This window comes from Styela clava, chromosome 14, assembly GCF_964204865.1.
Source record: "Styela clava chromosome 14, kaStyClav1.hap1.2, whole genome shotgun sequence".
In the NCBI taxonomy this organism is placed as follows: domain Eukaryota; kingdom Metazoa; phylum Chordata; class Ascidiacea; order Stolidobranchia; family Styelidae; genus Styela; species Styela clava.
This window is the reverse complement of record NC_135263.1, coordinates 17,386,703-17,411,002: the sequence shown is the minus strand read 5'-3', so window position 1 is coordinate 17,411,002 and position 24,300 is coordinate 17,386,703. Positions and strand designations below refer to the sequence as shown.

The 24,300-nt window shown below is 36.4% G+C and overlaps 3 protein-coding genes across 3 annotated transcripts in view; 1 reads left to right on the top strand and 2 right to left on the bottom strand.

The window, feature by feature from the left end:
- The window catches only part of LOC120340947 (uncharacterized), a 34,497-nt gene extending 18,117 nt beyond the window's left edge, over positions 1-16,380 (bottom strand). The window contains exons 1-22 of the mRNA XM_039409350.2: positions 16,194-16,380; positions 15,683-15,800; positions 14,946-15,160; positions 13,948-14,080; positions 13,048-13,314; positions 12,841-12,957; positions 10,008-10,085; positions 9,030-9,160; positions 8,311-8,371; positions 8,020-8,223; positions 7,587-7,672; positions 7,404-7,507; positions 6,989-7,092; positions 5,284-5,396; positions 4,888-5,068; positions 4,495-4,577; positions 3,837-4,025; positions 3,407-3,517; positions 2,947-3,070; positions 2,525-2,658; positions 1,994-2,129; positions 1,183-1,349 (exon numbers count right to left, since the gene is read on the bottom strand). Coding sequence (XP_039265284.2) covers positions 1,183-1,349; positions 1,994-2,129; positions 2,525-2,658; positions 2,947-3,070; positions 3,407-3,517; positions 3,837-4,025; positions 4,495-4,577; positions 4,888-5,068; positions 5,284-5,396; positions 6,989-7,092; positions 7,404-7,507; positions 7,587-7,672; positions 8,020-8,223; positions 8,311-8,371; positions 9,030-9,160; positions 10,008-10,085; positions 12,841-12,957; positions 13,048-13,314; positions 13,948-14,080; positions 14,946-15,160; positions 15,683-15,800; positions 16,194-16,343 — 3,006 coding nt within the window. The 5' untranslated portion in view covers positions 16,344-16,380. The remainder of the gene's footprint in view (positions 1-1,182; positions 1,350-1,993; positions 2,130-2,524; positions 2,659-2,946; positions 3,071-3,406; positions 3,518-3,836; positions 4,026-4,494; positions 4,578-4,887; positions 5,069-5,283; positions 5,397-6,988; positions 7,093-7,403; positions 7,508-7,586; positions 7,673-8,019; positions 8,224-8,310; positions 8,372-9,029; positions 9,161-10,007; positions 10,086-12,840; positions 12,958-13,047; positions 13,315-13,947; positions 14,081-14,945; positions 15,161-15,682; positions 15,801-16,193) is intronic.
- A 1,263-nt stretch (positions 16,381-17,643) lies between these two features.
- Positions 17,644-19,396, bottom strand: LOC120341299 (pleiotropic regulator 1-like). The gene has a single exon (XM_039409790.2). The coding sequence runs from the start codon at positions 19,337-19,339 to the stop codon at positions 17,972-17,974; it is 1,368 nt and encodes a 455-aa protein (XP_039265724.2). The 5' UTR covers positions 19,340-19,396; the 3' UTR covers positions 17,644-17,971.
- Positions 19,397-23,183: 3,787 nt separating this feature from the next.
- Positions 23,184-23,847, top strand: LOC144432066 (uncharacterized). The gene is made up of 2 exons (XM_078120096.1): positions 23,184-23,316; positions 23,396-23,847. The coding sequence occupies exons 1-2, from the start codon at positions 23,241-23,243 to the stop codon at positions 23,659-23,661; spliced, it is 342 nt and encodes a 113-aa protein (XP_077976222.1). The 5' UTR covers positions 23,184-23,240; the 3' UTR covers positions 23,662-23,847.
- The last annotated feature ends 453 nt before the right edge of the window (positions 23,848-24,300 follow it).

Genomic DNA, 24,300 nt, shown 5'->3' with positions numbered 1-24,300 from the left:
AGCCTTAGACCTAAATTGGGTTCAAATCCCATGCCCCCACCTTATCCAGGGTGTTATAAATTGGGTAGGAGTGCTGAGCCTTCAAATAATACTAGCGCCTTTTATTGTTATATATCAGGTACTATTACTACACACCCTAATTCGTAGCAAAAGGCGTAAGTAAATAAAAAATCATATTAAAAAGTACAAAATCTGTGAAGTTACTATCTATTGACAGTGTTTGATTTTTTTAATCAGTGTTTATTCAAATTTTTACTTCACACCTGCAGCCAATAAACTAGATATGGTATCCATAAATTCCATTCGCAATTTAAATAACTATGAAAATCCTTTATCGCAGTGGTTCTTAAATTTTTTGAGCACGACTCAAATATGAGTCCCAGCCCGATATTAAAAATAGCAAAAAATGTAGTTTAGCGTCTACTAAAAAGGACTACATCTACGAAGAGACATGAACAACAAAATGTAACAACAAAATTTACGGACTTTGTTAACTTTATATTCATAACTATTATACATGTGTCCATCAGCTCCTTCACAAAGAATGTTGTTAAGGCTGAATATATTTTTCTCTTTATAACTAACAAGAGAGCTATGCTCAAATATATGGATACAAAGTCCCTAACGAAGATCTTGATACATCTCATGTTGAGAGATGAGCTCGTTTTTGATCTTGTCATTAGGATTCACATTACCAAAGAAGAAATCTATTTTTTTGGCCTCTTGAAGTATGCGCACCAAGATGGCGCACAACCTGAACTCAGGTTGTATACCACATCAAGATTCAGGATGTACGACATCCCGGTGCGCATACTTCAGGAGTATCCATTTTTTGGTTATTTTGATTCAGTAAGATGACAATGCGAGCAGTCAACCCAACGATTACGCATGCATAGTTACCGACACCATAACACAAGACACATGACTCGAATACATATGTAAACTGTGATGTAACAATGCCTTCAAGACATTCTTTCCATAAATGGCATTTAATATTTCATTGTTTTTGAATACCAAAGTTAAATTGGACCAGCTGAAAGATTTGGCCCCTTCCTCTTGGATCGCCACTGAGGTGCCAACATTGGCGCGACCCATTTTTAGACCTTCCGCGACCCATTTTTAAACCTTCCACGACCCATACATTAAGAACCACTGCTTTATAGTAAACAAGTAAATACATACTCGTGGTCCAGATGGTTTTCGATTTTCAATCAGGTTGAAAATTCGCACAAGAATTTTTCGTCCACTGATTCCTGTCAATCCTAATCCTTTCAAAAGTTGATTTAGAAAAGGGATTCCATCATTGTGTCCAGCAACATAGCGAATAATTCGACAAACCATGCGACGACCTGCAGACATAAAATATTCAATTGCAAAATAATGTATAACTAAGTAAGAAAAATATACGGTAATCTCTTTCCACATAAATAGTAGGTGTGTTAGCAAGCTTTCACCAGCTATTTTTGTGAAAAAAGATTAAAATATTCTTGGGATAGGATAGGATTTACATTCACCCGGGTGAGAGAAAAGTTATAAGACGGCTTAATCATATGGCGAACCACAGCCTCTGTTCCGGTTACCAGTCCATGTCGGGTATGGGAATACTCAGCCAGTTATTTGTTTTTGGAAGCATAAAATCGATGGTGGAGGAAGCCGTAACTGACCAGCGGTTCAGTGAACCACCCTATGGCGGCGGGAAGTCTTGCGCATAACTATCCCCGCATGGGGTTCGAACCTGTGAGTGCAGGGTAATCAGAAGTGCAGTGGCGAGCGTATTCCTAGCGTTTAGCAAGTTGCGCCACACCGCCAGGCGGAGTCTTATTTATTTTTCTATTACTATCTCGTCCAAGCATCCTTGTGGCAACTGATACATAAGGATCCAAAGTGAAAGTATTTGCAGTTTTTAATACACAATTCCCTAGTAACCCCTATAATTGAGTAGTTGCAAATTGTGGTTATTAAATTGTCTTATTCTCGAGATTTGAAGGTTTACCTTTGTTGTTGGAAATAGTTATCTGTCGCATCAGTTCACTAAATAAAGCACAACCTCCGGGTGCTGTAATCATTTTCCGATAAAATCTTGACATTTTTCTCGCTTCTTCGTCCTTTAGTTCACTCATAGGACAACCCTGCAAATAAAAGAGAATAAATTATAAAAGTTGTTTAACAATGCTTAAGATGGCGCGAAAATAGAGAACAAAATAGACAAGAGAGTATGAAGAGTTATGAATTGTCTAAAAACTCTCAAGGATGTCTATGAAAATCAACTTCAAATATTTAAGATATAGGGAATAATAAAATATTCATTGCAGTCTCTTCGTTACCGGTATTGGTTCTCGAAGTTTGCTATTTTCCTGTGCCATCACAATTTCAATTTTATTATGATGTCAGTTTCCTAAATATCTTAAACCAAGTTTATTTTATTATGAACAGTGCTAATTTTGTTTTATTTTATTCAATATTAAAAATAATAAAAAATACCTTTGCAATTGAAAAATATTGAGACAATAGTTTCGATACATACTTTGAGAACGATGTCCATATCAGACAGCTTTTTTCTCCATTCCGATAATCTTTCCAATTCTGTATAAACACATGTCACAGAAGGTTTTGTTTCCGGATCAACCTCAGAAATGGATTCCATTGAAGGTAAATTTCCTAAAATGAAGGTAGTCTTATATACAAAGTTAAGAAAAAACTGAAACACCACTGTCTAATTTAAGACTACTAGTAGAAGATCATAATAGTATATAGCTCTTTTTAGCTATTTCATCGTTAGATACAAGACAATATTGTGTGCATCATAGTTTCTCAAGTGGTTGAATAATCAGAAAAAACAAAAACAGTATAGCAAATGATTGAAATGGCATGCTCGGCATAAGGCCCAACTATCTTAAACGTTTGTTTCTAAATTTATATATAATATTTAAAGTTAATTCCATTCACCAATGTCAAAAGCACTCTGAGGCATTTTTATAATCCCAGGGTCGATTTCCACCGAACAATCACTATTTCCATGTGATTTTGCTGTTGCATTGATTAGACATTCATTTTCAAGTCCGTATTTTTCCTAGAATACGAAAGATAAATTAGAAAATAAAATTAATTACAAAAGCTCAACATGAGTCGATAGCGGCTTCGAATGGCAAGAATACATTTAAAGTTAGATTGACAAAGTTCATTTTAAGAAGCAATGATAAGATATCGACAATTCTATGTCGAAAATGGATGAGATTTGAACAGATATCGCAATTAGATACAGGGCAAACTTATTTCCATGATATGAAGCATAGGAAAGTAACAACCTAATACTAATTCGCTACTAGAATATCATTGTGATCATTTAACAAAGAGTAAAAAAGAATCAGTTGGCAATACTAAAATAGTTTTTATTGAGGCTATTTACCTTTAACCTTTCAACATTGTCGCCTTGATAACGTAAACGTTGAGTCAGCTCACATACAAGTGCTGTCCATGCTGTTGATGTTCTTCCACAAGATATCATATCATGAACAATCTGAAAGAGCATTACTTTTATTATATTACAGACAAGCAAAAGTGGTAGATTTGATGTCGAAAATTTAAAAAAAAATGAAAATGCAACAATATTCTTCAAAATGCAAAATAGTTTGATTCATCAAGATTAATTTTCAATTCGATATATCGATGAGCTGAGAAAACGGAAAAGTCCATGCAAAATTTTATTATCTCGGTTTAGAGCGCTGTGCCTATTTTCATCACTCTATGGATGCAGGTCTAATGGAACTTTTCTCAAATTTTATAGCGTTGGATGGAATAAAAATCTTTTCAAATGTATAAAATTGTTAACGATTAACCTTTCCGCCAGTTGAAAGTTTTGCTACATTAATGCAAGCTTCACAAAATAACAGAGGGCCATCATCAGAATCTGCCCATTCTGCATAGAAATGAGCAAGAGCAGACCAACATTCTGGATCAACAACCATTTGATCATACGCTTGACTGAGCTTTGTGACGTAATCAGGAAACATCAACATCGAGAATATCTGAAAAAAAATGTTTTGTTTCAGCCATGGTTATGAAATATCCAGGACCTTGACAGATGGTCATGATAGAGCCCTACAATTACACTGAGGTATGGCAGTCATTAGTTTTATGTAAAAAAGGTATTTTGTACCTGTAGAATATTGTACGACGCACAGTTCGATCTAGAATATTTTGAAGCCAAAAATGTGATTTGAAATGCATTATTCAGTGAAAAAAATTATTATCTAAGTTTGTATTGGAAAGAATTAATATTTTTTCAATTTAAAATACCACTAAAGTATATAGATGTTCATAAGCAAAAGCCTCAAGATAACACGCAGGAAAAAAACAACTTTGAGATTTGAGACATTGATATTTGATGAAGGTGTAATTGAAATACCAATCAAGAATACCAATGTATATGCAAAATTTTTATGGTAGTCAGTAATGGCATCCCAAGAGTTATATATACCGGTAATAACTACCTACCCTCTCTCTCGGCACTGGTTCTGGATAAAGTTTTCGAAGCTCTCGAACTGCGTCTTTTTTTTTGAAATAGTCCTCTGATCTAACTGAAATGCAAAATCCAACATAGTTCATCGAATACAACATTTTGTGTATCAGAAATGTCGCAACAATTGAATACTTATCTTCAGAGTCAAAATTTATGGTGTGAACACCAACTTGCATGACTTGCTATAATAGGGGCGCGAGCTGGGCAGTAGCGTAGTCTTCATATTTGACTATGGTGATATTTTTATAGTTCAATTTTGTTTAACTCTTAACAAACGCTTAGTGTTTTAGGAGAAATTGTTCTGAAATAAGTTTATGCCAGTGTTTTCCAAACAAGTCATTTTACCCTATTATGTTTATCCTACTTACACACATCAGCATATTTTCGAATTGATCCATCTTCCCCATCCGAGCTGATATCAACTTCCCACCAATCAACATCTCGAACTCCTCCAGAGTCTTCTGTTGACACCAGAACTGAAGATAAAGGTGTTTCTCGTTTCAACCACTTGTTGCCATGGACACATCGATCATAATAAACCCAACTGACCTGCAAGGTGTATTTATATTTTTGATGAATGTACTACATGCCTTTTTCATCCCAAGGACGCTTGAACAACATAGAATTAAAGTGATAAATAAGAATACCATATTCTCTTTCCATGAAAAGGATTATGTTATTCCTAATCAATCTCAGTTTTTTAAATTTTTGTTACAATCATGAGATTTTAGCCTTGTTAAAAATTCAATGGCTCTGACACTAACCAGCTCATTTTCTTCAGCAGTCAATAAACTAATCTTTCGTGGAAGAGGAATTTCATCTTCGTTTCCATAATTATCTTCTCCCCATTTATCAGCATCATCCGACACTGTGTCACCTTTGAGTTTATAGAATATTGTTTGACATATTAACCAACACTTCACAAAGTTGTGATATATTTTATGATGATTTTATGATACTATGAATCAAATTTTATCATTGATCACAGGATTACAATACGTTAGTAAAAGTGAATGAAAGTGCAATTTAACTGTGCACCAATATAGTGTCATATTTGAAGTGAACTTCCCAACATTTTATGTGGAGAATTCAGACGACCTGGACAGGAACAGAATAAAATTGGGACAAAATTAGGAATTGATACCGGGGCAATGAAGTCAGGGTTTGGCATGTTTTTAGTGAGTGCCTTTTCAGACTCCCTAGGCAGGGGTGGGCAACCTCTGGCACGCGAGCCTCTTTATTCGGCAAACAAGAGATCATTCTCCTTCAGATAAAAAATTTCAAGACTCTGAAATATCTGATGAAACTCAGTGTTTGTTTATTCATTATGGTTTGTTAACAATCCGTTATTTATTTCAAATCTTTTTGTTCTTTCATGACATATAGCTACAAAGAAATATATTATGACGTAACAAAAGAGTGAGGTGCCGAAAAATTTTGTCGAGAAGAGCGCAGCATTCATTTGGCTACATTTTTACGTAATATAGTACTAGAGTTCGTCTGTGACTCCCTTTTTCTTCATTTCTGCCTGATTTATGAAGTATAGCTCATGTTGGTTAGAGTTACTTGCTACCTTACTGTTATAAATTGATTTCGAAAGAAATATAAACGATTAGGGAAGGGAATACAAGAGTGAAGTGCAGAAAACGAACTATTGCGTGATTGGAACGCCATTGCCGAAAATTTTCCGTGTCTTAAAAACTTAGCAACTGCATTTATCATGTATGTTTTCATCTACATATGCTTGTGAATCTCTGTTCTCAGTTATTAACTTTATCAAGTCTCTTAACAGGTGTAGCCTGAAAGATGAAACCAGAAAGTAGTTCGTGTATTTCTTTGAAAGTTACCAAATATAAAACCATCAAAATATCAGTCCGGCAAATAGATTTGATCACTTTTCTTATTCTATATTAGTGAGACTTCTGCTGCTGCATTACCGCTGATAGCGGTTTTTCTTTTTAATATTGGTGGGCACGCGGAAGAATTTTATCGCTAAATTTAGCCGATTTTGGCACGCGAGCCGAAAAAGGTTGCCCACTCCTGCCCTAGGGGCAGCAGCAAGAGTCAAAATTCTGATTCATCTCGAAGTGAGGATTTCAGACTTTCAATGGTGATAAAAGAATTCAGAATTTTCCAAGAAAACTGGAGAAGAATGAACTTTACTAAGCATTTCTCTTAGTCTGTTAAAGAAGTTTGCGTATGCAAGAGTTTTGTTTTTTATCAAAATATGTTTTTTAGGAGTTCGAAGCTGGGGTCAAAGTTGAAAATTTGTGCAGCACAGAATCGGAGTCATAATTTTGCCTAACTTGGAGTCAGAAAGCGTAGCCAAATTTCCACCCAGAGTCGATGGTAAATTTTTCTGACTCGACCGACCCTGCTTGAAACCATCTAACAATTTCAAACAATTTTAAGTGTTCCCTTTCTTGAAGTTTTTATATGCGAATGGAACTGGAATTCATGCAAGCTTACGTATTTCAGCAATTCCTCCTCTTCTTCCCAGATCCATCATGTTTCGAATTTGCATTTCAGATTGCGTGAATTCAACTGTTTTGCTAGCAGTTACTTTTCTTTTCCTGTAAAGAGAAGTGTAATGAATATATTATTTAACATGATGGTACATACATGATTACTTCACAAGTTATTGCATCAAGTACTTAGTAGTCTCTAATTGAGTTAAATAGCATTGCATTATGACGTGAATTACATTGTGCAATGCAAATACGTATATGTGACAAAGACTGTTGTAAAGAAAACTAAGGTTTGAGTCCTAGTAAGTATGATATTTGACACAATTTTTTGCAAATGTGAAAGGCTACACACGGCAAGTTAGTGTCGTCAAAGGGTAATTCCTAAAGAAAACCTAGAGTGAGTACAATTTGCTTACTTAAATCCTTCGAATTCAGCAGCAGGCATAGACTCCATAGCTGTAAATTCAGATAAGTCTGTTCCCTTCAGATCTAAACTGTCGATAGAAAAATCGCTGTCAACCTGAATATATGACAAATTCATAATTAACAAATTTGAAGAATTCTATTGCAGTTTATTGATATTTCATGCACATCCATACCTGCCACACAGAAACCGGCTGAACCAAAAAACCTTCTCCAACGTAAAGGATAGTTTCCTCCTTGGATTTGCCTTTCTCATCATCCTCTGTATATGATAATATACAATACATGATGAGTATATGCAATATTTAATAAAGACATAAGCAATATTGTGCTGATACCAAACTGAAATTTGCATCTATTCTGCTCGTTTTTGAATATTTAATCATAGGACATTGTGAATCTTTGACAATTCAGGCGCAAAAACAAAAGAAAAATACATCTAGTCAATATTGCAGACGACTATGCATTCCGAACGCTCTTTTATCATAGAATAGCTGTACCATTGTCTCAAGTTGTTTGAGTTGTGACTCATTGCTATATGACCATCCAGCCTATTACAAATAATAGTCACACCAAATGTAAAATTTTTGTTTTTTTAATACAAAAAACCTGAATCTTCGCTTCTGTTTGAGTCAACAACACCTTCTCTTCCAAATTCATCAGAAACTCTGACTGCCTGGATATCTTCCACAGCTACAGGTCGAATGATGTTTTCCATCTGGTGAGCTTTGGTTGCTGTCAATTCTGGGGGTAAACTGCCTGGTGGAAAATCTTTTGCCAAAAGTTTCTGATCAGGTTCTAATGCATCCGAATCTGTCAAAATATGAAAATCAAAATTAATATGATCCTGGCATCGAACAAAGTGAATTAATCTATTAAATTTATTCATTGAATACTTACCTTCTGCTTCTTGACTTTTCCAAGGAACAAGCTTTTTCATTTTTTTCTTTAATTTTCCTGTCTTGTAACAAATAAGATAAAGATTAGATAAATGAGTACACTTTTTTTTTCATTGGTATTTCCATTACAGTTTTTCATAAATGGATTATTTTTGTTTGTTAAGGAATGAAAATAAATTTAACCAAATACGAACTATTTTGCAAATAACAATATTCTTTTGCACATTCTACCAAGTATATAAGGATTTTGGGCAATCAACCCATCCGAGTCAAGTGCGTGACTAAGCAGGTGACTGACTCTGTGATAAAGACGACAGTTATTCAACTGCCTGGTATGACTGTATTTCACACATCGAAAACACTGCATATTTAGTTAGCGTACACTTTATGGACGTACAACTGTTAAACGCAATGGGCCAAAATGTAAAATTATGGTGACTCTGAGAGCCCGACCATCGAACAACTCGATATTTCCAGCAACTCGAACATCAGTCCGCAAGTGCTCATGTGCAAGCTGAGTCTCCCCAGTCTGAGAAAATTGTCTTGCACCCAGCCCCCTAACAGATAAGAGAAGGCATTAAAAAATATTGGGCCCCGATGTCTGCTGTCGAAGTTGTGCGGTATATTCAGATATTGCCCTCTGGTCTGGTGTAGATATATATATACAGTAGAGTTTACAAGCCAGCCAATTGCAATATTGTCAATGTTGCAAATCAATACCCAAGTATCTTCGTCTTCGTCCTCTGTATATTCTTCATCCTCTTCTTCTTCTTGAACTGATTTTTTCGATTCTGTCTCCACTACGTTTATTGTAGATTGACTGTTTTCAATCACAGGTGGAAGATCAATGTCTAAGAAATAAAAACTTATATTTCAATTAAAATAATGGGCCGATTGCCGGACCAGTCTTAAATATTGCTGGGACCTAAACTTAACAGGTTGCAGGTGACCTAGTCTGGGTAAATATAAGAATATTAACTCAAACTCAAGATTTTGTGATCAAAACTGAAATCATCTAACCAACTTCAGACATCTAGCTGAGCCACACAAAAAATTTAGCAGGTAAGGAAAGAGAAGAGAATGCGGCTGTCACTTAGCCTTACAGTAATATATGCACTGGCAAAGCAGCGAAAGATTCAATGCAACTACAAGACAAGAAATACATTATGAATTTTTGCCCATGTGAACGCCTTTTTAAACATGAACTGTCGCATTAGGATTTTATGCTTGATGGGAAAAGTTAGTCTCAAATAGGGCCACACTTGACTTGGCGGGCCAGGTCGTGGCCCTCAGGCTGCCTGTTGCACACCCCTGTTTTAAACTAAGTACAAATGAACAATTAAAGTAACTTTACTAACCTTAGTGTAGCAATCATACAGTATATCATTAAAATACACGATTATAATTTATAATGACCGAATTTAATAATTTGCACCTAGAATTAACATACCCTGGTTGATAGTAGCAAGGATAGTAGCAAGAGATACAAATCTTGTTGAGGTTAAAACATTTTAAAATCCTTCGCACATTTTGGTGGTTCATCATCAGATCAATGAGGCCAACTATGTCTCACAACCTAGGTTTTATCTGGGCTTATGTGAATTAAATAAAAATTCACGTATTCTACCATACGCTATACATAAATTTCTTAGTTAAAAGTGCACAAGTACATTCATGATGAATTGAATGATATATCACCTGGATCAAGCCAATGCCAAAATTTGCCATCGTCTTCAATTATTTCCGTCAACTTTTTATCCTTCTTCTTCCTCTTGCCTATTCGAGAAAATGAAATTGTATGTGAAACGAAGAATAGGATATATATTATATAGGGGTAATATTTGCGAAAAGAATTCTTGTGTATTTTTAGATTTGCGAAAACAGATTTCTGATTGAACGTTTTGCGAGATCGGTCCTTTGCGTGAATGGAGATTCGCGATAACCCCTTTTTTCCATGAGATGCCAACTAATTTAAATTTTGTATTCAAATATTAAATATCCCTTATGTGGCAAACTTTCAGTTTTTATTATGTTATTTCGACTGAACTCGAAATTGCTGAATGATCTTCAGTAGCCTTTCTTAAAATGACTATTATAGAATTACGATTGAATCGGGGGCAGTTCTTTTTTTGCCCGTCTATGAGAAATTTTGTTGTTCCATACTTCTTCCGCAAGCGTAAATGCTTGGTTACCGAAAGAAAGAATATTTCTTCATTAGAACATTTGCGATCCCGTTGTTCTTTCCAAGTTTCTATCCGTCGCAAAAGCGCGCTGTTGATTCTCGCAAGCGTCAAAATCTGTTCTTTCAAAATTTATGCTACCATTGAATACTAATTGAGATTTACACTTATATTTTTATTCGAAAAAATATTGTATTCAACTCTCTTTTCAAAAAAGCGGCGAGATTCCACACAAAACGTAGAAAGGAATGATTTGGACACTTCGTATGCTTCGGTGAAAGGTAGTAAATGGGCAGCTGTGGAAGCATTCAACTTCTGAATTTGGATTGGATTTCGATTTTTTGAGTCCGTCGCAACGCTACTCACGTATATTTTTTATTACGTTGATAGTTGATGGGATATAAATTTACAGATCTTGTTTCAGAGTGACGCAAGACCGCGGTATCGTTTCTCGGGTCAAATCCATAATAAATTACCATCAGAAACTCTTGTAAAACGGCATCGTCCAATCCGTTAAAACATTTCCGAATCGCGCTAATACTCGCCGTCCACGTAAATGTAAAAGTGTCTATTTTTTATAAGTGTGTGAAAACAGTTTGTTATTTGAACTATTTTTGGTGGTGGTGGTGATTTTTTTGTTCTGGTCTGAGCTAAAACATTGGAGGTATGTTGCTCAAACACAGGCTATTGTTTGCATTTTTATGGCGTTTACGAAACCGATTAGTGATATTATGTTGAATGAAAAACCACGAAATAAAAATAAGTTCAGGTTAATCTTTATATATATTCATCATAAACCTCCATTTTAACCGTTAACCATTTAATAACGGTTGACCGGTTACCTATCTCCATCGCTACTGTTTAAATAACTTATTTTGTCTTACATCCTGCAGAAGGTAACGATTCAATTATGACACACAGAGTTTGAAATCAGATTTCAGTCAACAGCAACTATTGTGACGTCACACAGATGAAATAATTATGGTAAATAAGGAAGAATATTTCATTTTTTAGAAAATTTGATCTATGTTGGTTGTAATCTGCAACTATGGATGTCATTCAGCAATTATCATCAAATACTGAGGAAAGGAGAAAATTGGTGTATGCCACAAATGTGGCGCTCACAGATCTAGTTTGGGATGAAAGAGAGATACTTGGTCGTATTGGAGTACATAATCTCGCTTATGAGAAACATGTATCCTCCAGAATAACATTTAATCAATGGGAAAACTTTGCCGATGTGGAAGCTTTCTGGGAAGAAGGAGACAATTCAATTGATTTATTCTCGTTTCGTGTCACTTGGCCTGAAGAAAGTACAAATGCGATATTTGCACTCAGGGCTGTCCAAAATGGATGTACTTTTTGGGACAATAATAACCAAAGCAATTACGCAATACCCAGAATATTCACGCTACGTGCTCTATCGCCGCCTTTGGATTCCCATGAACGAGAAAACCTAGACAACTTGAACAAAACAGATACAGGACAATTGGAACCTACGAAACGCATCGAGGTTGAGTTGCAGCAAGACCATTCAGAGAATGAACAGATAGAATCTGTCTCGCTTGTTAAAAAGAGTGAAGAAGACATTTGGCCAAATCCGTTCGAAAACATACCTGAATCGTCATACAAATATACCGACGATAAATGTTCTGAAGACAAACCTATTTTATTAGACACAACAATACCATCATCACACAGTTTGGAGACTGAGATAAGAAAGGCCATTTTGTCAAGCGAACCCATTGTGAACGAAACACAAGATTCTGACATACTACAAGAAGAATCTGGTATTGCAGAGACGAAGGAAGAACCAAAGAAAAAGAAAGGATTTTTCCGTAGAATTGCTAAAATTTTTTCTGTAAAAAAACTTAAAAAATCAAAAAAATAAATTTTCATTTCACAAGCAATAGTAATTATTCATGTGTACAACCGTATAATTCGGAAAGTGGGTTGGAGATACGCAAAAGTTCATTCATAGTATCAAAGATTAAAAGTCCGAACAAATGACTTTAACTGAGCGAAAATTATTGGACACGAAATGTTTTTGTATTTATTTTGAAAATGTTATGTGGGGGCTCTATGGGATTCAGTATTTTGTGTGATGAAGTATTTAAAATAAAAATGCGCACCGTACCGTGATTATTTTTTGGGGTTTGCTGACGTCATGAAAAATAAAAATTTGCAACTTCTGCAGTTCCGCGTTCGCTGCGATTTGGTCATCAGTCGAACTCGGGAAGGCTACGGTATGGAACCGGTACTCTGAAAGATTAGATATCCGTACTACTACGTTTTGGCCTCCCTGTATATGTATTTACTAAACTCCTAATAAACGTATCAATATTACTTACGAGGATTTTCGTCCTGAAACATGAGGTTGTAGTTCATTTTCTTATGCGATGGTTTTAATACGTATTGTCGATAAGTCCTAGGTTTTGTGATTTGACTCTCGTCATCCTCTTCAGCCGCTGTCATTAATTATATTGCACAATTTTTTGAGTTATTACAATAACAAATCTAGATCATTAAGATAATGCTAGGATTTTTTAGAAACGCACCTTTATACCATCTAACATCTTCCAAAAGAATCTTTCGCTTCCATTCTACACGTCGTAGTACGGCTTCCGCGGTTGCAACTGGAACAATAGCACAGGATGCACCAAATAATCCCAAAACAATAGCACCCAACTGTGGAATCATGCCATTTATTACGACAATATACATTAATGATCCAGCAAATTGTGCAGATATACATGCAATTCTGTCGCTGCGTCGAAAGCTTGTATATTTGATAGGTGTGAAGATGGAGGTCCACAGATGAAAATCTACAATTTCAAGAAAATGAAAAAAAAATTGTCATGGGCATGTCACGTCATGGACAATTGCAAATGTGAAAATAAAAACTATGCCAATTCTAATTTGTGATACAGTGAAAAATAAACTGTCGGACCTGCGAAAAAACGTAATGACACTAAACCAGTGGCCCCCAATTTTTTTACGCGACCCACATTAGAAAAAATGAATTTTGTTAAATCTTACGAAGGATATGCTCAAATACTAAACGTGACCAAAATTATACGAATAATATAAATAATATGAAACAATCAATTTTCTGGAACATTTATTTCTCTAAAAATTACTTTAAAGTGAGATAACTGCGCGTGTTTTCTATCAGAGTTTTTGGAACCGACGCGTGGCTTCACTTTTTCAATTTTTTACGCAGTGATACTCCCCATACATGCAATTACTATTGAGCAATAAAATTAAATTCACTATAAAATAAAATTAGTAACTTTCAGAGTTTTTAAAAAAAAAAAAAAGTCATGGAACTTTTCAGGCGACCCAGTTTTGGGCATGACCCATAGGTTGAGAAACACTGCACTGCACATAGGTTGCCACAATATTGGTCCCCATTTGCCTAAAGGTTTTTGACGTTGATAATCAAATATTTAACTCACCTGATACACACCGACCAAGCCATCCAAGCATCAATCTTCTGTTGATATCGTGATCGTGATTCACGTTACAAAGTGTAACTTTCACTGGATCGTGAAATACTTCGATCCATTCGTGGTATGGAAAATACCATTCCTTGGGAGATAATTTATCATGATCACGCAAAGCAAAATAAACAAGTTATTTTCACAAATTGAATTTGTGTGCATAATATATATTAATTGTAAATAAGCAAACTGTAAGTGGAGCAGAATGGTTCTACTCAGACGATCAGATTAAATATTATTTAAAATAAATCAAGACTCGCTTTTGATTTATCTTTATATATACAAGTCAACGCACCATACCAGGGGTGTGCAATCTTTGATAATATGCTTTCTAGTACTTGCAGACACAAAATTTTTGGTTATTGATCCTGTGACATGCGTTGTTCGCTTTGTACAAGCTCAGAAATAGGCATTGCAACGCAAAGGAATTAGGATTACTCGCACATACTGGATTAAATTAGAAAACTCGTGTCGCTGGCCGCCCACCATTTAGAAGTGACGCTTCTCCGCGGGTCGCACAAGTTTTACTTGTGGACCGCATTTGTATAGTGCAGGGGTGTGCAACTACAACTGCACTATACAAATGAAACATACGAATTACATATCATTTTTCCAATAATGGACTATATACCATATATTTTATATCAATATACAGTTCGGACCTTTTCGACTCAAATTTGAATTTATAAATATAAACATAGAGTAAGAGTGGAAAACGTGAACGGTATTTTTCGCACACGGTGACCGTACATTTGAACCCATGTACATTTGAACCCATGCGTATATCCACAGGTTCAATCTATATGCGGGTGCTAAAACCCATGGGTTAGGGTTTGTATGGGTTTAACTATCCGTGAAACAAAAAAAATTCCATAGGTGCAATAGCATACAGGTGCAATTGTCATGGGTTCAAATGTACGTGGGTTCAAATGTAATGGAACCTTCGCACCCACCTTCTCTTTTTCGGGATCCAATGAAACAAATTTTACTTGCACGCTGCTCAAATACCACCGTTTTTTACGGCTGGCAGACCGACATGCAACAATAACATAATTAATTTCTCCTAGAGGCCACGATGATGAATAGAGATAAAGATGCGAATCGGCTTCCCACAGTCGAGAATGAACCTCGCCATTGACTATAAACGTCCGACTATCTGCTCGTGAACCTGATGGAATGCAGAATAGTTGATACATAATTAAAGTTAAGTACCTTCTCACTAGACTGACTCTGAGCTATCACTAATGTAGAAAGGCATTCCAGCTTTTACTTTAAAACTAAAATCGCTTGATTGCCACAAATCGTGGCGTCTTATACAAATTGAAAACGCCATGACCCGAAGCCAGACAGTCGCATGTTGACACAATTCGAATATACTACTATATATTTCCAGATATAGACCTACTATACAAAAGTACATGGGAAGTTAATTGAAGGCATCGCCAATATTTAGTTTACGTAAATTTGCAATCACTGCACAGCAAAAAAGAGGTGCTAGAGGTAAGATTATCTGATGTTTCTTAATGCAATTATAATTTATTTAACTTTATATCTTTTCTATAAATGAGGGAAGGGGACATAATACCCCTCATTTACTTTTCACACGATAAATATATGTTAGTAATGTAGAAAACATGACCAAAAAAAACAGGCAGCGTAACAATATTGGAATTATTACAATTTCACATACCAACCATACGAAGAAAAATATCTCCTTCATGTCCTGCCCAGGGTCGACATCCCGTGGAAATCGAAATCATATACCAATACGGTTGTGGCATGCGAGAAGGTAAGCGCACAGCATGGTGCTGTAAAATATATTTTGTTGAATAAGCATATTCGGGTTAAACATGAATAAACATCTGGTGTATCGTACTGCTTAAAATTTTATTGCGAATATCGGTTCTCAGCCATTTGCTAGCATGGATCAGGCTTGGTAATAGCTAATCATTTAATAATCGTTTTTGAGGAGGGCGAAAGATATCCGTGAATCACCGTCCTATAACTATTCTTTCTTTTGTGTAATCAGCGGTGGTCACTTTATTCTTCAACATTTAAATAAGTGTTCATTTAAATAGTTTAATCAGAAAGCACAAATTATGATACACACTAGGCCTATAGCTATTTTAGTTTCCCTCATTCGGAAATAAAGGTCATTGACCAACTTAAGTAATAAGTTACTTCTACCGCTCGATACTTACCCAAAACTGCTTGCAATCTCTCTTGTATGCGAGCCAAGATGCAACGATCACACTGATAGTTATCAAGCAGCAACTAGCAACATATATAAAGACCGGGACTTCTGACAATTCTTGAGAAAAGTCTTGTCCGGACACCGGTCCCGCCGCCATTGCTCGTCGACTGAACCGACGGAACGGAAGACTTTGTAACGTAACTTTATTATTATTATATTTATTGCTGGGAACTATGATGTCACAAGAGCATTCTTAGGTTCTACGATGTCATGGTCGCAGTCGCTTACTACTACCATGGTTACCTCATAATGATTCATCATGAGGTAACTATGCTACTACTGTATTTTGGCTTGACATTCAAGTAAAACACGACACTAAACTAGACATATAGCCTATTACCAACATTTTCCCGTTTTTCTACTTTTAATATTTTGAATGAGTTTGGTTTGATTGTTTATGTATGTAAGGTACCGTAATCTAGCAAAGTCGGCAGCGTATTAAATCTCCGTTTTAGAATTTGGGTTTGTTACTTTTCTGTCTATTTTCGGTATATCCGTATTTTCTATGGATATCGCAACAATCTCACTATCTGGCACCCACTAGAAGACGGGCCCTATTTGTTTTTTAAATTTGTGAAGTTGTGGACGCAATTTCTGATTAGCTTTGAACTTTTATATTGATTTTGTTCCCTCCGCTCATAATACGCATTTTGTTTTTCTAAATGTTAAGACTTGCTATCACTCAACTTGTCGAAGGGTAGACTCACTGCTCGATTGGGGCTTCCTTGGATTCATTTCCCATCCTTGAATCCGAATTAGTCAATAAAGCAATCAAATTGAGTCAATACACCTGAAAAACAGCTGGCCAACTAATCTCATAATACATGGACTGCTAGCAGGAGAAAATGTGTAAAAATTTCAATTAAAAACATGTTATTTATAAACACCAGTAATGAACAACGGTTTTCATATTTTGTATACTTAAAACTCTCGTAATTCTCTTCTTGTAATTTTGTTTTTGATAAATGAAAATAAATGACATCCCCCAAAATAAGCTCTATCTAGTGCCAAAGAAAATTGAAATAGGACCCTTGTTTGTTGAGTCCTATTTTCGGGGAAACGCGGTAGTAATCAGCGATTTTAAATTGTAAACTATGCACACGCTAACAAGCAACGTTGACCATGTTCGTAACGAATTAAATAAATTCACCAACTGAATATTCTAAATTCTCTGATAAGACGTTCTAGATGAAATTTTTTTCTGAATTCGCACAATAGTATCTATCTATACTTTTAGAAATGCAAATGCAAAGAGGTCGAAATTCATAGTAAGCCTGAGGAATGGCAGAATTTTATTCATATCTAGATCTGAACTTCTAAACTCGCAGCTAAAAGTTGATTTGAACTGATTCCTGAAATAAAATCATGCGGACATTGCTAGATAAGTCATGAACAAATGAAGATTTTTTCAATTTATTCTGCAGGATAAGAATGTTGAAAAATTATGACGAACAAGTCCACATGACAAACCAGGTCTCTTGTCAGATTACCAGTCCAAGCTGGGTATGATAATAGTTATTGTTCTAGTAGCATGAACCTGAATGGGAATATGGTAAAGTCCGAACAAATAAGGGTGTATCTCCTCCTCTGCAAATCTCCAATGCAATGCTTACAGATTGGTTGGTGCATATGATTGATATTTGATACCGATACACCGATGTTCGAATAATTTCTATTTATCCAAACTTTTGATAAAAAACTGGAGTTAAGGGTGGTAAGGTACTTTTAAAACCTCTTCTTTCTGATTATTTCTGGTTTCCATTGAACTGGATGTGTTTCTTCAGAGGCTTCATCATCTTCTTTATATATTTTTATTGTCTTGTCAGCCTCACAAGTTACCAAGCGACTCTCACTACGGTCAAATGCAGCAGCATAAATTCCACTTTCACTATCCAAAGATCCAGGCTGAACAGGGGCTTTTGTTCTCTGAAAATTATGTCCTGTCCTCCAGTCCCACATATGAAGAGTTCCATTATCAGCACCAGACACTAAAACTCCATCTGAATTGAGAGCTAAACAGTTTACTATGGCATTATGGCCAGAAAGATTTTGTATGAAATTCCCATCTGGAAATTTCCATTGTTTGATGTTGTCAGGAGAAGCACTTGCAAATGTGTATTGTCTAGGGTGAAGTGCTATTGACCGTACACTTTTTTTATGATTTGTAAGCACTGCCCTTGTTTTTCCAGCAGCAAGATCCCACAGCCTGACAGTACAATCATGAGATGCTGTGATAACCTGGGGTTCAACACTTTGGCATTTTACATCTGCAACAGTGTTAGAATGACCAGCAAGAGTCATGATATTTGATTTTGTCCGCATATCCCATACTCTTGCAGAGGAGTCTCGTCCGCAAGTGACCAAAATATCAATAGTTGGATGTAAGTCAAGGGCGTAGCAGGCACTTAAATGTCCGTGGTAGTGACGAACAACTTTATTCTGTTCTAGGTCCCAGCATTTTACCAGTTTATCCTCTCCACATGAAAACAAATATGGATTCCTCGAACTAACTGCCAGTCCTCTAACAGTGCTTATATGCCCAGTGAGAGAAAGCTTCAATTTGCAGCTTGCTAAGTCCCAAATTTTAATAGTACGATCGTTTGACCCTGTAACAAACCATTCATTTCCTGGTTCAAAGGCAACACACCGAACCCATCCAAGATGGCCACTTATGACTCTATAAAGTTTCCAAGGTGGATGCCATTTAGGTTTCGGCATTATTGACGCTTTTTTCATTGTAGCCAATGCTTTGGTGTTTTGATTAACAGCAACCAACGCTTGGCTACTTGAGTCCTCAATTGGTGTATGTTGTGCTCCAAGTTTTGATGCTTTTACTTCGTTATCCATCTGGTTGTGTTGCTGTGTATTTTGTTTATCTTGCTGCTGTACCTGTGATGCCTGTTTAATATCCTTCGCAGTTGGCATGTGTAATACGGGGCCATATTCATTTCGCATCTTCGTGTTTCGGCGTATTGCTGCAGCTATTTCATTGACTGGCAATGGTGCAGCATGATCAGAAACAAACATATCATGTGAACGTTTCAAAGAACGAAAGACTAATGTATGTACAGAATGCTTTGTTACTTCCTCCATTTTGCTAAATTTCTTTATTCTAAATTTTTCTGAAAAAAAAACAAACGACTTGTTGTAAGTTGGCCATATTTGAAAATGATGTACAGAATAGCAGCATTGCCAATGCATTGGCACTTCCACAAATATGATAGTACTAGCTAGTATTCCGATTTACATTTAATTTATGATCACCAATAATCAGATTGTAAAAGAATTTGAGTACCTACCATCAAGTAGGAAGAAAAAACTAAAGTATGAAATCGTTTAAAATATAGGCCTTTTATATTACATGCATTATATATAAAAACTATTTTCCTCATACAATCACAGGCCTTTTTTAATAAATAGTTTAGCCAGTTTTTCGATCAAGTAAGCTAACAAGCTTGGCGGTGTGGCAATCTTTCTGGACATCACAGTGACGTATTAGAGCCCATCAAACTATACGAATCGTCATCCAAGAGGCACAGACAACATCCAAAATCGAGCAAGCGATTTCTCTCATTTTTTTGTCGCAACGATCTCGATATGAGAGAGATCGCAAGCCACTTGTCAGTTCTTTATTATGAGCGCAGATGCCACTTTAACTTTGGCAAGCTCTATGACGTGATTGTGACGTCGTAGAGAAAAATTTTTGGCGGAGATGGCGTAACTTTGGATGGCATAGTCAGGTACCGTAGGGGTTAGGATTGACATGTAAAAAATTTGTTATGCTACGCCCACTGCAAGGGGCGACGGACAACTCGGCTACACAAACAACTCACAACAGAGGTCAGTGTCAAGTACCGGTACGTTCTGACGTTAGGTCAGTCTGTCAGTAGGTACGGTACCGTACGAAACTATGCAAGAACCACGACTGGATGGCGGATGCTACGATCAATACATACAGACATAGGGTACGGTACTATGCCTGCCACATAACAAGCACCAGAGAACGGCGTGCAAACTCCGAAGTCACGGCATGGAATCAGTGAACGAGTCACACCGCCTGATATCGTGTGCAAATCTACCGAAAGCGCGTTAAAACCTACATTCTGTGTGTACAACTAACACAATATTGTCCTATTTGAGAAAACTTGAATGTACAAGTGTAAAATTATTCAAATGGAACATCCCAACTTATGCTTTGACTGACTCGGAGCATGGTCTATGCTCAAGAGTCCCGACTATCAAACCGTAAATAAATACTAATACCGGTAATACTAATACAGTGATACGATCAAACGACGCTGGGGATGTGTTTGCAACTTTGCATGAGTCAAAGGTCAATTATTCGGCTAAACTAAACTAGGGATCACCAAACTTTTTTGACCGCGGGCCAGGTATGACTCAAACTGAGTTGAAACGGGCCGGACAAATATTTTTGTCAACACAATAGACTCCCAAAAGTTGGGAAATCCATCCAACAATATAAATTCTACATTTCTGAAGTCTCGAATATTAAATTCTATACCGCAGAATAGGGACCTTTCCCCGAGCATCGACTTCCTTGTTTACTTCGTGACATTGGCCAATCAGCAAGATGCAGAAAGGAAAGTAACAATGCCCCCTTTTCGCATCCGCTCAGACCGTAGTAGCAGAGCCATTATTTAATGGCTATGGTAGTAGTATATATTTACGCTCAAACACTTTTTTCACTCAGACAGATTTTCAAACGTGGTCGTAAACACTACCTCGTTTTCGCGTTTTTGAACTGTATTCGATAGTTTTCAGTTGTGTTTCGGAAACTTAAATATAAATCAGATAATTCCATGATGACTCTGTCTTCCTAGGAGTTTTAATTTAATTGCAGTAATAAAAAATTAGTATAGAAATGGCTGTGATAGACTAGGCTAAAATTCTTTACCGGTACTTTTAAAAAAACAGATTGTTATATGCGATGAATCATATTGATGGTTTGAAACACATACCCCATTTTACCGGCGCCAACTCGCAAAAGCACTCTCAATATAGCCACGAAAATTTTGCAATGATAAAGTATAGGAAGAATTTTTCGGGAGGCAAAGGTCGGGGAAAGGTCCATAGATTAAGAACAAATATATATGATTTATAACCAACTATCCTGAGGTTAGCTGCTGGCAAAACAATTGCTCTCATGAATATTCGCATGTAAGCAGTACACAAGTTAATGTGACTTGTACTTTAGGCATAATGCACGTTTGACGTTCATTTTAGCACGAGAAACGTACACAGCAACAGTACCGCTGAAAGCACGCGCCACGAATGGACGAGTGCATCCTTCGCAGAAAACGTTGCCTACCGGTAGAGAATTTTAGCCTATTTTATCACAGCTACTTTTTCATTACTGTAATTAAACTACAACTCCTAAGAAGGCAAAATGATGATTGACTTATTGGACACGTAGTGGACATAACGATCGTTCAATATTATGTTGTTGTTCTTGTTCTTTGACACGTTTTTAAAAAGTCGCTTTTCTCTTCGAATACTGGACCAATTGCTTTGAAATTTTCAGTGGTTAAAGATTAATTTTTTTGCTAGAAGGCTATTACTTTTATTTATTTCAAAATTTTGCGTGAATTCTATGAAATTTGATATTTCGTCTAAAATTTTGCTGTATTATTTTTTATCCATGGGAACACGGATTTTAGTCAGTGTCATGACTGGCTGTACGTTTTGATTCTGCAAAATTCTTGCTACTGGAAATTCAGAACTTTTTTGAGGGTACCGGTAGCGTCAAAGGTACCGGTAAGGACTGATTCGCTCTGGTCTAACGTGTCCATATATTTGTGCGTAGCTCTCTTGTTTGATTCATACTTCGGAATCACGACCAAAAACTAACGAAAAGCATTCAAAATCGCGAAAACGAGGTTTACGACTAAAAATATGTCGAGTGAGCGACAAGGTTATTTTATCCAACCAGTAAAAAACAATTACATACAATATTTTGAAAGTGGTAATCGTACAATTTCACTGTGGAAGGGAAGCCAAATCTGGGTTTAGAGTAGCGACACCCAAGGTTCTAATATCTAGTTTAAAAAAATCGGGTGATTTAATTATAAAAATACTGTTATTGGCGGGGAGTACCGTATGGTTTTGGCGAATTTTATAATTAAAATATATTAATAGAAATAGACAACTACTAGAAATTAGATACGAGCTCGGACGCCGGGACAAGACGTTAAAAAGGGGGACTGTCCCGTATAAAACGAGACGTACCGTAAAACCGGCTAACTTCGGATGCCTTGTAACTTCGGATGAAATTTTCAATCATTCATATTTCAACTAAATTTCGTCGTATTGCGCTTCTGTCGGTTTCTATAGTAAGGCCTCACATATCTGAATCTGCCGTAGCCTCCAATCGCTCGATTTGATTTTTTATCATTCAAAAAATCATATTTTACCAAAAAAATGACACCGTTTTTTCGAGCGGCTCAAATCGTGACTTCTACAGACGCTACCTTCGTCAAATCACCGCCAAGCGCTAGAGAGCGTACACAATGTATACAAAAAAATACAGTGATCACAAGGTGTCGTACGAGATTCGAGTGAAATCGATTATTTTGATTTAAAAATTACATCAAAATATCGACGTTTTGATGATTACGTACAGCGTGACGTCAACGACGCAAATCCCGTTCTCTCTCTTCGTAGCCGACGTCACTTTGCGTAGCTCGTGCGTTACTCGCTGCGACATTTGAACGCCAGACATCGCGGCGCCCAGTTTTGTGAAATTTAAAAATTATGCTTATCCATGATCCTAGTCACTAAATCCTACAAAAAAAAATCCTATTTAAAAATATGGGTATGCATACGCTTAATGCATATGAAATTTGTCGATTTTTGTTTTTGCATACTTCCTCCGACACCGATAGATATCGTAGCAATTGGTAATACGTTAGGCCTGAAACATGTATCTATACGATCATAATGATTAGATATGTCTGTAGATTAGATATGTCGGCAGATGATAATAATATCGTTAACAGGTGAGCGTAGAACTCTACATACATGCACACAGCAGGAGGTTGGACCACATACAGGTGAGGCGCAAAATGAAAAAAAGTGGCAAAGTTTCTTTTTGACGTTTTTATCCGTTTATTGTCATTTGACTTTATTAAGTGAAACGAAAGCGAGGATCGAAAGTCACACCGGGCAGGAACCTCTGCCGAGCCGATCAACGGGGAGCTCTGAGAAAATCAGAAAATATGAAAAGTGATAATCAAGACGAAACCTGCTCTGCTTGTGGATTATGGAATGATCCAAATGGAAGTACGGAAATTGAGGTGGAATGGGTCGGTTGCGAAAGCTGCAGCGAAACACATTGGTTCCACAAGAACTGTTGCAAAGACCCGTCTAACCCATGTGGAAATGATTACAATTCTTGATTTTGCCAGCGTTTCCATCAATTCATCTGTTTATTTTTAACTGTCGAATTTTTGTTCATACCTTACTTGTTCCATATTGCTTTTTGATTTCAATTTTTACTTTTGCCAGTGTTTCATTCGATTCATCCGTTTATTTTTAATTGTCTAATTTTTGTTCATTCTTTACTTGTTCCATATTGCATTTCAATTTCAACCTACACCAGTGTTAGGTACTTTCAATTCTTCCGTTTTTTTTTTGTTAATCCTTTTCTTGCATTGAAAATAAACGATCATAAAAGAACGAACTAGCATTTTGCAATAAATTAGGAGTAGTTAGTGAAATATATACGAGTTATAATAAAGGACACAAGAATAAATAGTTAAGCTTCGCGAAGCGGCAAGAGTAACGTCACGTAGTAACGTCACGTACAAACGTCAGTATTCAACACGCAAGACAGGTCGTGGCGGCGTAAGGTCTATTCAGCGACGTTGTCACGCGTCATTGCTTACGCAGACATTTCTCTCTCACGACGAGTTGACGCAAAGAGAAAAGTGGCCATCCGAAGTTAGATAATTTTAGAATAGACGAATAAAGACAATAATTTCAATGAAAAAAGGCTTTGATGGATATGGAACCGACTTTATCAAGACGAGAATAGC

Excerpts from the sequence above, each read along its gene's own strand:
- LOC120341299 (XM_039409790.2), bottom strand. The coding sequence starts at position 19,339 with ATGGAGGAAGTAACAAAGCATTCTGTACATACATTAGTCTTTCGTTCT.
- LOC144432066 (XM_078120096.1), top strand. The coding sequence starts at position 23,241 with ATGATAATAATATCGTTAACAGGTGAGCGTAGAACTCTACATACATGC. Across the intron at positions 23,317-23,395 it reads GGAGGTTGGACCACATACAG|TGAAACGAAAGCGAGGATCG; the intron begins GTGAGGCGCAAA and ends GACTTTATTAAG.